Source organism: Dermacentor andersoni, chromosome 2, assembly GCF_023375885.2.
Source record: "Dermacentor andersoni chromosome 2, qqDerAnde1_hic_scaffold, whole genome shotgun sequence".
Classification (NCBI taxonomy): Eukaryota; Metazoa; Arthropoda; class Arachnida; order Ixodida; family Ixodidae; genus Dermacentor; species Dermacentor andersoni.
In genome coordinates this window covers 142,307,453-142,323,694 of record NC_092815.1, presented here as the reverse complement: position 1 = coordinate 142,323,694, position 16,242 = coordinate 142,307,453, and the positions used below count along the sequence as shown (strand labels likewise).

The 16,242-nt window shown below is 42.6% G+C and overlaps 2 protein-coding genes across 3 annotated transcripts in view; one reads left to right on the top strand and one right to left on the bottom strand.

Moving 5' to 3' along the window:
- Hmt-1 (ABC transporter ATP-binding protein/permease Hmt-1) overlaps positions 1-2,717 on the bottom strand; it is a 126,326-nt gene extending 123,609 nt beyond the window's left edge. For both annotated transcript variants that reach the window (XM_050187488.2, XM_055076196.2), the window contains exon 1: positions 2,558-2,717. The gene's annotated coding sequence lies outside the window, so the exon portion shown is untranslated. The remainder of the gene's footprint in view (positions 1-2,557) is intronic.
- A 120-nt stretch (positions 2,718-2,837) lies between these two features.
- Positions 2,838-16,242, top strand: part of Cul2 (cullin 2) — a 64,075-nt gene continuing 50,670 nt past the window's right edge. Inside the window, exons 1-4 of the mRNA XM_072286560.1 lie at positions 2,838-2,950; positions 8,430-8,560; positions 11,457-11,559; positions 14,980-15,071. Coding sequence (XP_072142661.1) covers positions 8,442-8,560; positions 11,457-11,559; positions 14,980-15,071 — 314 coding nt within the window. The 5' untranslated portion in view covers positions 2,838-2,950; positions 8,430-8,441. The remainder of the gene's footprint in view (positions 2,951-8,429; positions 8,561-11,456; positions 11,560-14,979; positions 15,072-16,242) is intronic.

The following is a 16,242-nucleotide window of genomic DNA, read 5'->3' as shown; positions in this document are numbered from 1 at the left end:
ACATGTTACTCAGTTCTCCTCGTCCTCATCTCTCTCTAGATAACTATTTGACCTTTTCCAAACCCGCATCTACGAGGAGTCATCACACTCTAAGTATCTCAACCTTTTTTGCCCACACTAATTGATTTAAATACAGCTTTTTTCCACCAACAATTGAAGTCTGGAATTCATTGCTGAGCAACATCTGTTCACTACCACTGAAACCGTTCATGCAAGCTTGTTTATAAATGTTTGTATGTTTGTTGTTCAACCCACTCCTGCAATAGCCTCATTGAGGCTGCAGTGTGTATACATAAACAAACAAACAAATAAATAAATAAATAAAATTATTTTACGCCACTGCTGTTTGCTGTACGTCAAGGTGATGTCACTCAATTAGTTTGCACATATTGTTCTCGATTCATCATGTAGCCACTCGTGAGCTTATCACCTTGCTGCAGATTTTTCAGTGTCTAATTAGCCAATAATATTGTGAGGGACAAAATGCACCAAATGCTTTTGCAAGGTCAGCAACAATCACAACAGTAAGCACCCTATTTTCATATGCTACTTTCTTTTTTCATCAATATTGAGGAGGGTGCGAGGCAATTTCTGTTGATTCCTATTTATGTGAAGAAGCTATGATGCTACTTCACATAAAAATTACTTTTTCTGAAGGCTTTTTCAGCATATAAAACAAGGTTTTTTCAACAACTTTGAGGAATGGTGACAGAACAGCAATGGGATGACACTTCTTTCTTGCTGATTTCTCACTCCATACTATCTTCTCCTTACTTCCTTAGTGATTGAAACTATTTTTGTAACTCCTAATTTTGATTGGAACCAATGAATAAGCAGCAAAAGTATCTGATTACACACGATATGGCTTTCTAAAATTTTCATAAAATGTCCATTGTCATGATGTTTTCAATGTAATAATTATTTTTTTAGTGAACACATAGGGTAAACAAAAATCAAACTGGGATTTCTTTGTACGGTATATCTGTCAAATGCTGTGTTGTATGCAGATTTGAATGCTTGAAGTTCTCATTGTACATATATTCCTGACTAGTTTAACAATGCGCACCTACGGTAATGGATGTTGTTACAGAGTAAAATTTTCAGTGCAACAGAAAAAAAATTATTCTGAGATAAAGTGATCACAAAGTACCTCAAACAGCACGGCAAAGCATGTGCACATCACATGGATTCCCTTTCAAAGTTTCCTGACATAAGTGCAGTTTTAAAAATGTTAGACCAAAACAAAGCAAATGAAAATTAAGTACAGTAGGCACTGCATATTTCAATGCTAAGGTTCCTTTGGCACATTCAATGCATCCGCTACTTGTAACTGTCTTTGCTGTTACGAAATTGCTCACAGCCAAAATTTTAAAGCGTGTAAATGTTATTATCAGTGAGTGAGAAACTTGCAAGTACATGAAAGCTTGTGGGTCAATTGAACATCTTGTAAATGCAGCACAATACATTTGCAATGGTAATAATTAATCGTAATTACACGCATGTTAACTCCTCGATATGTTGCCTAATACAGTTGTCACACGGCTACTTTCGATCGTGATCATGCCTCATCCGGATCGAAATTCTCGACGGCGATTGGCTCCCTCGCGCAGCTTGCTCAAAGGAAACAATCGCGACCAATAATTTCGATCCGGATCGGGCTTGATCACGATAACAAATGCGCCGCGTGACACCTGTAAAGTTGTACACTTCGCGAACACAAAGTACAGAAATTATGATAGATTTTTATGACACATCGATTAGTAAGTGTATGTACATAGGCTTATTCATTCAACTTCATGATGCTTTATGTGCGGAAGCTACAAAGAATAATTCATGTCATAACTGCGGCAACGACAACAAAATTTCACAAACAGAGACGCCTGTGTATATGCACGCACATCATACCACGGCCTCCTATATGATCATACACACGCAGAGAAGAAGGAAGGAAAATAACGGGAGGGGGAGTGGACGTGATGATACAGCTAGTCTAGGTTTCATCGCGGCGGTGAGAAAAAACTGCCTTATGGAAGCGTGCATGAGTTAGGTCGTTCGTCGTGGCTGTATTTATGAAATGCACACAACATTGTAGTTTTCATTGGCGGCATTCCGTTGAGCTCCACTGCGCAGACAGGTGTTATCACTTCCCATAGCTGCTGCGGCCGGATGCGCACACAGCGTGGCGGCGTGGACGGTCGCCGTTCGGTAGTGGCATGGTAGACGGAAATAGTACAGCCGATCCCTTTCACTGCACTGGTACTAGCGCGTCTAAGACCATGTTACAGACAACCTCTTTTTTTCTTTTTTTTGCCCGAAGTGAAAAGGATGTGCACATGCCACAACACTGCACTACGCACGAGCCGAAATTTATTCGGTCAGCAATTACCGGTCGTTCGAACCAAGTAAACAATGTGACAACCACGCTTTTCGGAACGATCGCAGGGTAACTGCAGAAACGAGCGAGTGAAACGCCGGGCCCAACTTGCATTTCCACAGAAGCCGCACAATCACGCTCACGAGGCGCAGCGTGCTAAGCGCGTGAGCAAGAACTACTTACCGGTGATTCAAACGAGTCCTGTAAAAGGCTTTGTCAAGTAGCACTACACCTCTAGTTTCTTACGTTCGCGTTGTCATAGGTCACGTATTGTTTACCGACAAAAACGCGCGCATAGCCGACTCGTGATAGATGCTCGCTTCGGCGGAGAGAACTAGAGAGAGCACCCAGCGACCCAGCTGATTAGTCTACGCCTGTGACGCCAGCGACACCCGGCAAAATAGCGGCGGGTTTTTTTCTCCCCAGGGCCAGCCCATGGCCAGCCCTATTTAGCCGTCTCAAAATGAAGGCAGCCGCTGGTTTTGGTAGTCTAGATTCACTGGTAAATTAAATCTCCACAGCCGTTCAAGGATCGCTGTCTTCGCGTGGCCTGGAGCGTCGGGTGCTTTTAGTCAGGTAAGAGTGTCTTTCCGTGCTAGCTACCTTGCCTTGAAGGGAAAAGCGAACGCACCGTGCCTAGTCGAGAATCGAATAACATCCTCTGCTTCGTAGCGTGATGGGAACGTGCACGATCACCTGTGCGGCGCTGAGACGGTGTGTTACGGGGTTTTCTTTTACCGAAATGATACGCCTAATTTCGCTAAAGAAGTACGACTGATCCGAAGCTTCGTCCGGTGTTCGAGGCCACGACTTTCAATCGTGATGTGAATCTACCACCGTGTACTCAGCTAACTCCGTGCGCTGCAGTACGTTGAAAAACGGGCGTGACAATGTAAAAATAGATTTGTGCAGTGATTCCTTTCGTTAGCGTCACACACTGGACGTAATGCTGAAGTAGATATCCTGTGGTTGGTCGTGTGGTGATGGGATCCGATCCGATTCCCGACTTGTCAGTCCCATCTGCGGTGTTTCTTGAGAAAGGCGCAATCCATCGAATTGTCCCGCAGGTTACCTGCTATAGTCACCTCTGCCGCTGTGGGCGAACGCTGCAAGCTATCGGGAGTATGTTCGACTTTTCGAGGCGAAGGTTGAAGAAATACCTTTACCATCTGCGCCCGACGGTGCCCTGCGAAGCCGTGCCCGTTAAACTGAGCATCTTGTAACATCGACTAGCATGCATGCCCGAAAGCACCGCCGTTTCTATTTTTGTATTTATTTATTTTTCGACACTCGGCGACCATTCCCCCAGCTGGTGCACTCATTGCGCACATGGGCTACCGTAAGAGCTCGAGGGCTGCTCTCTACTGCAGCATGTTCAGCATGCAAGAGTAGTTCGATTATAGAAGCACTTCATTGATTAATCATGATCATTCGCTTACCGGCCACCGGGTGTCTTCTATTGGAATTCAGTAGGGAAACCTGTGCACCAGCTGAGCAATCCAAAGGTTAATCCTGTAGGCCCTAATTTTTTTTTCTTTATGTTCTGAAACTGAATAGGCAATTGATATCCTAAGAGTATCTCCTAAGAGTATGTAATCTCAAGTTAATGGGAATAGTACTGAATTGAAACCACTAAAAATTTAAGGAATGCTGTCACTCACCGCAGTTTTCTTTCTAACCAGGCGTACTCCTCCTTTTGTTAAAATGTTTGCAAAATTTGAATTTGCAGATTTATCTCTGAAATTTAGCTTGTAGCTGTGAAATTTTACATATGCTTTGAATGCTCCTCTTGCAATTTATGTTCTCAGAACATATTAAAAAGAGAAGTTGCTTTCTAAGGGCAGCCCATCTTTCATGCACAGACAGTTTTAAACTTCATAATTGTCTAAACACAAAATGCCAGGCATGCTTGTATGCCTGTACAAATGCCAGCATATCATTGTGGTCTTGCTAGACGTCCCAGTCAAGCACAATATTTTAGAGTGCCAATTTAACACTCCCTCACAATGATAGTTTCAAACTTATGCCATACATTGAGAGCTGCAAATGTTGTGAAGAGGACCTGTTGAACAGCCTCTTATTTGGCAGACACTCCCAAATCATGCACAGCAGCTTACAGATATCCTTATGCCCGTTCAATTCGCCTGCACCACTGTGAACCAGTTTGCATAGGCTTATGAGAATTTCAAACATTGTACAGCTCGATTTCTGCGGTACAGGCACAGCACGACGCTCGAGAAGCGAATGCCAAGGTGCAGGTGCTATGTTTTGTCCGACTAATGTACGTGGACTACGTAAGTTTGAGAGGTCCTGAACTGCTGGTATGATTGGCTTCTGAGGCGTTAATACACCCGCGCTTGCAGAGACACGGCAGACGCCCGTAAGCGGAATTTTTCACGGTGCTTGCCCTTGTGTGCTGTGTCGTTTGCTGTGCTGCTGCTTCATACCTGTACATCTGCACCAAGTCGGCGCCGACAGTAGAGTGGGTGCAGCAAAATCATGAACCAGCCATGCACCTTTTGAAACGAACAGCGGGGTTCCGAAGGTGCCATTGCTACCACCGCTGAAACAAATGGCAGGGTGCAGGCAAATAGAAAGTACCTTTTGAAAAGAGCAGTTACAATTTCAGATAATCTTGGTGATACAATCATGGTTGATACAAATTTATCGGTGATGCAAATTTTCAAAAAGGGATGGCCAAAATGCATTAAGGATTGTGTGCTCTGTTTCATGATGACTGAAATGCTCCATGAGGCTGCAATGGATGATATGAATATCTGAACTGCTTGAGACCTCTCAGAGTAAGAAGAGTATGGTCATGGCGTACATTTGCAGAGTCACCGTAACAAGTCTTGGTCTTTCATGTTTCCGGCTGAGATATTTGCACTTGAAAAAGCACTCGGTGTGGTGTGCATTGAGCGCTGGCAACATTGATGAAGCGATGGGCATGAAATTTTGTGCATTTTAGAAGTGCCTGCCTAATTGACAGATATTGAGGGAATAAATGTAAAGAAAGCCGCTATCAAAGGCTTCTTCAACCAAAACACCATCATCATAAACAAAATGGATCTTGCCTTCATTCAGTGTGGTGCTGTGATTGTGGTTTGTTATAGACCATATTAATTTATGTTGATAAGGATATTTTTCGAAGTCCCAAGAAATTTGTGTGATTGAGATTTTACTGTACCGTGTTGTTCCAGCACTTAGCCATTGGGTGAAAATTTGGAGGACAGCAGAGTTGAAAGAAAGCCACCAAATGTGCACTGAGATGTGGAAAATGGTTGATGTAATATTGCAAGGTAGAAATACAGCACTATGTAATTAGAGACAAAGTGTGGGGATAGGGTATTCTAGAAGAATGGAAAGTTGTGTGTGAGTTTGCATGACTTCATAGCATACATAAGTCAATGCCCATCCTGTCTACGCCATGTCTTGTCTTTCTTTTTTTTTTTATTCTTTAGCTAGTTATGATATCCTAGTTGAGATGGTAATGAAAAGTAATGGAAGTTGGGCATATCGTGGAATGGGTTATAACAGATAAGTTATAACAGTAGTGTATTGAAGTAACTGTGGCTGATAAGGAACAGGAGCACAGTCAGAGGGCCCCTCACCAGGCTTGGACACCGCAAGTAGACAAGCACGGTGTGTAGATCACACAGTGGCAATCGCGTCTGCAAAGTATCAAGTGGCTGCACAGCCCGGCAAAAGGCAGAAATTTGGAATGTAAGCCCGTCCGTACTTCCTCTTGGGAGAGCTCCACTTCCAGCCAGAGAGGCAAGGCCACACGCTCGGATGCCTCTACATAGAGATCAGGGCCAGAAACTGGTTCCCTTGACTATAGCCTTAAAGAAACTTGCCTGTATGCGCTTTCGCATGCTTGCTACCTCAGCATGCCGTAATAGGAATGCGGCTGCAGGAGCCATGAAAACTCGAGCTCAACTCATTTCATGGCTAAGAGGAGGCAAAAAAGACACAGTCTGAGTCACTTTTCTTTACTAAAACATAAAGAATAAGTTCAGAATTCAGTGAGTGTGATTTTTATTTTATTATTAGAATGAGACCCATCTTTGGGATGGCCATACACGAGTCTTAAAATAGGCTCTATTTACTCACTTAAAATAAAACCATGCATCATGTTCTTGCAGTACTAGATTTACCAGTCCTGACAGGATATTCTGTAAAATTTTCATAAGAATAGGTGTTGATGATTTCTTTTCACGTCTCTAAAATATTCCAATTTGCTATATATTTACAATTTTGCCATTTTCAGGATTTTAAAACGAAATAAATATGTGGTCTAATTGTGTAAATGCATGCTTCTTTTTTTTTTTTGCAACAGACCTTTGTAAGATTTGTCAGAAATAGTTCTCAGCTTCATCGCCTTAGCTAAAATGGCCCAAAGAAACTCCTGATATTGGGGTCAGTCAGAGGCATTTACTCAATAATCAAAGTTTGGTAATTTTTCAAAAACAAACTGTGGGTGGCAAAAATTTAACTTCCTGTGGAGCACTAGTGCTAGGAATGTAGATTTATCAAAGAATTTTGGCAGGGCACAATGTGTTCATTTTAGAGTGATAGGCCTTTGAATTTGTAAAATCTGCAAATCGTTAAAACAATCTTTTCCACCTATAGTAAAACAATAACTTTTTTCTACACATCTGTGCTAAATTTTGCAAAACAGAGTTTCATTCCTTTCTACAGCGACATTTTCCCACCTCGTATAAAAAATTTGCTGAAAACTTCGGTACCTCCTTAGTCTGTCCTTATCTGAACACGCCCTACAGTAGTAACTTGGGAGCATTCACATGGCTTACGGAAAGGTCACGGGTTGACTGGTGTGGAATATTGAGGTAAAACGTTCTGAAGTGCCACCCAAGACACCATTAGCTAGCATGACGACAATGGTCAACAACTTCAATTTCCCTAAAGAGTTTTTTAAAGTTTTTAATGTTACTTTTATAATTGCCATAACATTGCTGCTATGACGATGTGAAGGCGATAATTATTTTGCACACTGTATAGGTGGACAGATTGAATATTCAAAGAGCCCATAATTGTTACTGCTGCTGCAAAAAAAAGAGGCAGGCCCTGTTGGTTTTTTTAGTGAAGTGCCTAAGTTAAACAGTGATGCCATTCTTCAGTGTACGTTTTAGTAAACTGTTGTAGGCAGCTTTCCGAATAGGAGGAGAGGACGAGTATCAAGTTGCTGATAGTGGCAACCAAGTGCTGCAGCCTATGACATAGGTATGTCACGGTGAAAATAGTCCAAGACACGAGCAGGACGAATGGCTCATGGTTGTGAGTGGCTGGCTCTCTCCTGCTGCAAGTGACATATGTAGAGTCTGCCGGCTTGTCTGTGTGTTAGGCTTTGAACGTGGTTGTAACCATCGTACCTGTGTGTAAACAGCAAAGGGTCATGCACATCTTGCACGATATTCCTGCAAAATAAGGTTCACAAACTTTTGACAGAACAACGCCCACATCAAATGGGCCTGCCAGGAAATTTTTTTAATCACGACTTTATGAAGCCTGTGCACACCGGAAGTTATGCCCCACCCCATCCCCCCCGAATAATTATTCTAGCATACAGCCTCAGTAAATTGTTTAGCGAGGTGCGAGTTTACACAGGTTAGTGCATAGTGACTAGAACTTTATGCCGCGTAACTGGCAGGCTGTTGCTAGGAGAGATGCATCAGTGCTGATGTCCACCTAACTTTGTTTATGGATACATACACATTCTTTTTCTAAAAATAAAAATGCATTGCTCTGATATGAGCATCAGCTAACTTTCGTCCACTTGAAGTAGTGTATGGCAGAATGCAGTAACAAGATCTTGGCTGACACATGCAATATGTGCTATAGAAATGTGCTGTCTCACTTTGTTGTTTTCCTCAGTATATTTGTTTATTTGTTGTAATTAGTGAATCAAAATTAGTTTCAACCCTGCCAAATCTATCTGCGTTCTGCCTTTTCTGTGCTGTAAAGTCACGTTAAATGGTCTCGCAGAGGTCAGAGTCAGAGCTCTTGCTGAACTGTTTGTTCTTCATTACCACAGGTGGCCAGCAGCATGTCTCTCAAGCCCAAGCGCATTGACTTTGAGTGCACCTGGGAGCAATTGAGAGACACTGTCGCGGGCGTCATCACCCTGGGCAAGGTTCCACGACCTGTGTGGAACGACCGCTTCTCATATCCTTCTATGATTGTTTGCACTTTGCCAAAGGTGTAGTGAAAAGCCAGGCTGAAGACAGTGTCACTAGTCTAATTATAGTTTTGCCTGTCAGTCGTTCTTGAAGAACAGGTGCTGTTTGTCATTAAGGAGCACTAAGGACGTTCCATCGGTTGTATTTTATTGCAATATCAATTATATGGACACTCCAAGCGAATTTTTGTCGTCGTCATCACGGTGAGGTTCTGCATGCAGTATTTAGGCTTATGTAGGCTATATGCCATGCCATGCTATATGACATGCAGTATATAGAGGTTATAGTGCCGTACCATTCTTTGACTAAAGTTGCTCATACCAGGTCTTACATTCTTAACAGAATTATTCCTTGGAATTTTGAGAATGTCAGCCCACAAACAAATGTCATGAAACAAAACACCGACAGCGTGTTGCCTTTTATCCTGTCTTCTCAGGCTTAAATATTAAACCTGCGAAACAATAACAGACCGGAAACCGGAAAATTATGTCATTTTTTTGGTATGTCTGTGTACTACGTCCAGAATCGGCCCAGGAAAGAGGTTTGAAACATGCCTAGTACGAAAAAGTTGTGGTAAAGTTGCCAAGAAAGACATTGGCTTTACTTAATACACTTGAATGAAATGGTCCGATGGCAGGGCTCAAACAGAGGACCCCTAGCACAGCAGCTCGTTTTTACTTTGTCAGCTTACATTTACTTCATACTGGCACTACAGTTAACATGTTGCTATCGCATTCATTGCTGCACCTTTATGACGAAACTGGGATTTATTTTTACTGTTAACACTTTGGTGTCGTATAAAGAATGAGCAATCCTCAGAAACTTTTGCCAGATAAGTATAGTGGTGACCTCAAACACAAATTTCAAATGAAGCTTGAATGTTGCCTTCATTTTCCCAGCAAATAGGTTACAATAATTCTGTGATTCTCTTCATTACATTGTGACAGCTTCTGTGTTATGAGAACAGCGCTGCAGGACAAGAGTATGCAGCATGTGTTAAAAGAATGAGTTAAAAAAACTTGTAGCCTCTGGTCGTTGGACATACAACAACATATTTGCATCCACATGGAGCAGCTGCTATTGTTAGGCATGGAAATACATTGCGTGCAGCACTTTTTGTTCACCGAATAGCAGAACTGACAGTTGCGCATACTTAGTCACTTTTCCACACAAGTGTGTCTGAAAAATTCGTACCTTGAAGGTGTCGCATCCAGTAGTCCAGTAGCTCATGACGTCCAACTTGCATCACTTGGGGGAGCCAATCTAATTTAAAGCTGAAGCTAAATTTGACTTCGTCATGACAAAAAGTGCTGTGCCTGATGAAGTACAATGTTGATTTAATCACCTGTTCTGTGTTTTCTTTGATCACTTCTATCCCATTGGCTAAAAAGCAATATTTCCTTGTTTCCTACCAGTATTATGGCTTCCTTGTTGTCGAGTAGCGATGCACAATGGTGGGGAGGCATTGCTAAGCAAAAACAAAAATCGGCATCTGTGCGGTCCAGTATGTCGTTCTTTATGCTGTAGGCATCAGGATGTTGGATTTCACTTTGCAGTGGCTCCAACGGATGTCTTTATGTTTTAAATTTATTTTCTGTTTACCGCATATAGTGCACCACGCTGGCATTTATTTTTTGGTACACAGCACACAGCAGGCATTAGAATGGAAAGCTGGACGACGCTGGTGTGCATCGGTAATTGGGGAAAAAAACAAAACAAGAGAACCACGACAGTGTCAAGGAAGCAGATGGCAGAAGCACTTAGTGATGTTGGCATAAAATATTTTTGCCCTATGTTCATGTACTGCAGATTTCTGAACGGCTCATTTAATAGCCAGGCCATCGACATCTATAAAGCAGCGGTAACTGCCATCTACACTGCAACTGCTGTGTTCTTTTTTTAAATGTTAAGGGAGGCTTAAGTCAACTAAGAGTTGAGGCAGCTACTTCTTTTCATTGACAAGTAGGGAGAACATGAAAATTTAAAAAAATATGAATAGAAGAAAATAAAAATAAAAGCGCACATGTGCACGACATGCAAAGCACAAGCTGGCTTGATGTCAACACAGAATGTGTTGATAGTGTCTGAAATGTACATGTCAACAGAATGTGTATGCTTACAGACAGAACTGCCTTGCTGTTGAGACGGAGATGCCATAGAAAAAATAATGTAAATAATGAGAAGAAAATAAAGAAAATGTAAAAAAAAAAAGATGAAACTATAGAAAAGATTTTAAAAATTTTGCACTCCTATTATGAATGCACTAAGTGCAAATCACTTGTGACTGTTCGAATAAATGATGAGTACAAACATCAGATTTCTTACTTTTCATCTCTTTTTTTACATTATGCGAAGGTCCAAACCAACTGTGCCCTCGAAAAACATACTGGCAATCGTCAGAGCATTGTAAATAATTTACTACAATACTTGCTTCTATGACGCAGTTTCGATTTTGGTATCCAGGAGTTGAATGCACCATGACATTATGTTGAATTGGCTTGCTCTGTACTTGCGATAGCTGTGGCTGCCACCTGTGAGCGCACCTAGAAGAAACACACATAGCACTATTGTTTGTGTTTTCGTGAGCAACCTCGCCATACCCAGTCTTATTGATACGTTACGTCCGCAAATTTTGCTCTGTGTTGTGGCATCACAGATGCCGACGGCACCAGGTTCGGCATTTCGAGAGCCAGTCCCAGTATCAAATTAAAACCACTCACAAGTGTTTCACACCCTTCGTACATGCTAAGTGATATCCTTTTACGTGAGAGAAGCGTATGGTTGAGTTTCTACAATTTTGAGTATATGTGTGTCAGGCCCCTTTAGTACATGCCACTGGCTAGCCTCTACCACCTGTTGTGATCCTTGACTGACTGATGCACGGATGTCTATGCTCTATGTGTCGCCTTCCCTGAGCCTCTGGGAGACCGACTTTATCTGGAGACCAAGAAGTTTCTCAATGCCCACGTCCAGCACCTGTACGAGGTGAGCTCTATGTGAACGTTTGCCATTCCACTAACACATGACCTTGCTAGAGGTTAGTAATGCTGCGATGGGTGTTGGTGAAACATCATGGTCAGACGCATTGGTTGTAACAAGGGGCTGTTTGCAGTGACAAAAAGACAGACAAGGACAAGCTCACAACTGGTTTAGTTTTCGTAATGGCATATGCCTTATGTACAGGTGTCAAACAACAAGAAATAACAGACAAACTACATACAAAAAGAAAATGGGAAAGCACAGATTAAAACTATGCAGCTCACTTTCCCCATCAACATGTTTGCATTATGTTGTTAAATCATACAAGGATTTGTAGAGCTCATTTTGCATTCACACCACTAGCAATATAAATGCAGTACCTTCAAAATATGCTTTATTGAGTGGTTGCATTATGGCTGAATTATTTTGCTGGTGTTAGGGTCGTGCTGATGCCGCGGTCGGTGGTGGTTCAGTACTGTAGGCTGTATATCGTAAAAGTGCATTATTGTTAAATGTTAAGGGACCCTGAAACGATTTTGACGATTTTGTACAAATGTACTTAGTTGTTAGGGTAAGTCCTTCAGATCATTAATTGGCACGTCTAAGTGCTCTACATGAAGCGTGTAATTTATTGTAAGGTTTTAAAAATGTACATCGCTATCGATCGCAGCATGCCACTCAGCAGATATTTCAGGCGCCCGTGACCAGGTGATGCAAGGTGACCATATGATGCCAGTACGACGAGCTGTCCGATTGGCTGCCTAGGGTGCATGAGCGATAATTTTTTCAACTTTACGGCGAACAAATGTTGTTTGTAATAGTCGGAATGTTAGTTCATTTGTTTCTATAAAAGTGAAAGTAACAGAAAGAGAACGCACAAGGACAACTTAACTCTACACTCAAGAGTTCCGGCACATAGCAAGTGTCGTCTGCTTGTGTTACAATGTGTAGGCTCTTGTTTGCGAGAGCTCCGTGGTCAGTGTTGGTCTTGATCTTTCTTTTTGCGAGCACCATGGTTCACCCTTGTTATGTTGTGGGCTGCAAGCATAGCGATTGGCAATATGTCAAGCTGCGACATCGTGTCCCTCTGCAAGGCAGTAGACGAGCGGAGTGCCTGCAGTGCATCGGACTGTTGCTATCCGATCAGCGCCAGGCTTTGCGCGTTTGCGGCCATCACTTTACGCCAGAGGCTCACTACCACAGTAGTGTTTTGCCTGTCCGGTATTCGTGTAAGCGCAAGTGCAAGCAGACTGGGCCTGGGCATTTCACGAGATGAGCAGAGGCACAAACGGGAACGATCTGCATGGTGCAGTAACTTGGTCACACAGAGCTCAACCAAACACTGAACTAATGTAGCGCTGACGAAGTGTATTCTACTTAGCTGCTGGTGTAAATTTTTGGCAGGAGGGTAATCGTGAGCACGTTTTTCCAAATCTTTAAAATATTTTACACTTGGTTAGAGCAATATTAGCTCTTTGTTTTGCTGGATAAGCTCTGCAGCACGAGGTGGCTGGACTGTGCAAAATGATCAGGCTGTTCACGTACACCTACGCTAAAACTCCTCCATCACAGCAGTAATAGTATGGAAGGGCTTCAGTTTACGCCTCCACCCATCGGTCGAAATGCCCAGCTTGCCTGTGGTTACCAGGATACCGGACATGGGCGGCAATGTGACAGAATGCTTGCAGCCTATGCTGCTTCCATAGCTGTCGCTTGGGATCGACTGCCAGGCGGCTGGCGAAGAGGTTGGAAAGGCTTTGTGCACTGGCTCCAAGACAACCAGAAGTAGATGTCGCGACGTCGCATCATGACGCAGAGCGAGGGAAGGCGGAGTTTGCCCCCATCACTCAGCAGATGAGGTGCCAATGCATGGCTATGGAGGAGGGTAACTTGTAATTGTCCATAGCTCTCTTAACATGAAACGCTTGACACAAATTGTGGTGTGAATGATTTAGTGTAGCTGTACCCTCTGTGTCTACAAAATTTGTGCAAACCATTTCAGGAACCTTTTAACTTAATTTGCACCTACGAAAAGCAAGCATCATGCAGTGCAAATGCAATGCCACAGAAGCCGCGAGCATCTGCGGCAGGAATGAGCATCCTGGCAAGCTAGGAGCGGCTGGTTTTCACACCTCCCAGTTCTGGCCACCCTAACAGTGCCAGAAGGGCGCTCACTCAAAAGTTCGGGTTGTCTCAGCACTCGCTCGCCGCTGAAAGATGATGGTTACTATTTTCCTGGAGGCAGAGGGAATCTTCTTGGATGCAAAGACGATCTTACTGATTGATTACCTGGAAAGCAGCAGTAGGGAACAGGAGAACATTATGCTGACATTCTCTGAAAACTGTATGCGCCCACCAAAAAAAGTACAACTGTTTAAAAGAGGAGTCCTCTTGTCAACACCCCTGCTCATAAACCTCATGCTACCCGTGCTGCAATTTGAGTGTGCTTTTTAAGAGCTTGACCACCCACCTTACACTCTGGATCTGGCCCCCAGTGACGCTTTTTTATTCCCCAGTCTGAAGAAACGCTTCAAGGAAACAAGGTTAAATGACTTTAGCATACTGGAAACTGCCGTAGGGCACTCGTTTGACAAGCAAGAATAAAGCTCTTTTTTTTTAATCTAGCTTTTCAGGCAAATGGGAGAAGTACATTAATGGGAGAGGAGATTCCCAGGTAGTTTGTTAATACACGAGTTTCAAAATGTTCTGTTTATCACTCATACTTGCTGTTTTCAACAGTGCTAGCTCTTAAGAACATATGTGATAGCATTAAACGACTTTCTTTAGTACGCAAGGATAGTGTTGCATGTTTCTACATAACACTTTCTTCTCTATAATGCTTTAGTGCCCTAAGTGCTGATGAATAACCGTCAAATTTGTAGTGCGTAGAAATAAAAAAAAGGGTGAGGGAGGTATGAAACAGATGCGAGCACTAGCTTCTAACTTTTGCTGCAGAGTGCATGATACTTATAAATACATAGTACAATGTTAGAAAGCAAAACAAAAGCCAAAGCAAATGGAAAGTGACAACGCCATCAAAAGCAATGCAAAAAATGTTACAGATCACATGTGGTGGCAGTATTCTTGAGCGATCACTTTTGTGAGATTTCGTGTGACTCATCACTGGAGACTTACAGGTATCGCCAGGGACACTGTCTGCCTATACACCACTGGATCGGGTGCCAAGTCGTGCAAAATCGATCATATTCCCGAGAGTGATTGCTTGAGAATACTACTGCCCTTGGAGTATATGCGCATCAGCTCTCACCATCAGCATAAGTGAGGCCAAGAAAACGCAGCTCTTTGCTTGATAAAGCAATAGATGGCACACTCTCGTGAACAGCTCCTTGTACGTTAATAGTGGACAAATAAAGAGCACATGAGATGGTGTTGCATTAACATGCATGCATGCATGCGGTTGTGCAGCTGGTGGTGTCCGGTGATGACCTGTTGGCAGCGTACTACAAACACTGGCTCCAGTACAGCCAGGGCATCGACTATCTCAACAAGTTGTACATGTAAGTCTGTTTCTGGTCACTGGTTTTTCTATCTGTCCTTACTTTATTTGCTGTGGGCTGTTGTCCGTCTGGTGCCAGCATATTTTTGTATTCTACTCTCATAAACAAATAAAATGCTAGCAGAGTAAATGAGACAAACATCAAAACATGCAAGAGCGTTATGGATTTCATACAAGTGCTTGTTGTTGTTGTTTTTTCCTGCTTTTTAATGGTGTGCCAGTCAAATACCATTCCAATAAAATTCGCAGGATGTCCAAAAAAATATGATTTAGCCAAACACCACTGTAAACTCAGCATAAAGATAGGAAAGAGAGAACAATAGTCGATTGAGCATGCAAGCACATGAACACAGTTCATTTTCAGGTATCGGTGGTTCCCGATCCTTTTCTCCTTCACTATTTTTTTCACGGCTTCACCACAATGCCATTCTTGCACTCCACGAGTTACAGTTTAGAAGGTTTGTTGTTGTGACGGCTGGTAAGTTGGTTACATCCAATGTGTCAAGGACAAGAGGTGCAAATGGCGCACATTGTGCATCCCGCATGGGTGTCTGGCACGTGCAATGAGTTATCGTAATCATATGCACGATCTATTGCGGTTGATACTTTTACAGCATTAATTTCTTTCAACTTATGATAAGCGACTGCAAGCAAGTGCTTCCTTGAAAGCAAAAAAATAGCTAGCAGTTTGGCACATCGAGGCATTGTGCACAAACTTTCATCACAATGTGACAGTCTGCTGTAAAACCAATGTAAACGTGGCTGTAGGAGATGGAACATTGTAGACTGTGACACTGTTTAGAACAACTCGTGTTCAGAATGCAAAACAAAACAAGCATTATTATGAAAAGTTCAGATAAAATGTGCAAATGCAACATCCCACGAATAGTTTCATTATGCCAAACAGTGTTACGGAGACTTCATTAAAGACAAGTGGCATCTGGCAGTGCAGATGCATTGAATGACCTTGTTTGGCTGCAAATGTGCCTGAAGCATTATGAAGCCAGCTGTATGTATGTCACAGGGTTTCAAACAACAAATGAGATCGCTCAACAAATGTGAAAATGCCTGAGTATCTGGTGTAACAGACAATGTACAACATGGCTTTGAAAGTTTAAGGGCGAATAGGGCCTTCACACCTCAGGGAGTTTCCTGCCGAGTGGATAAATCTT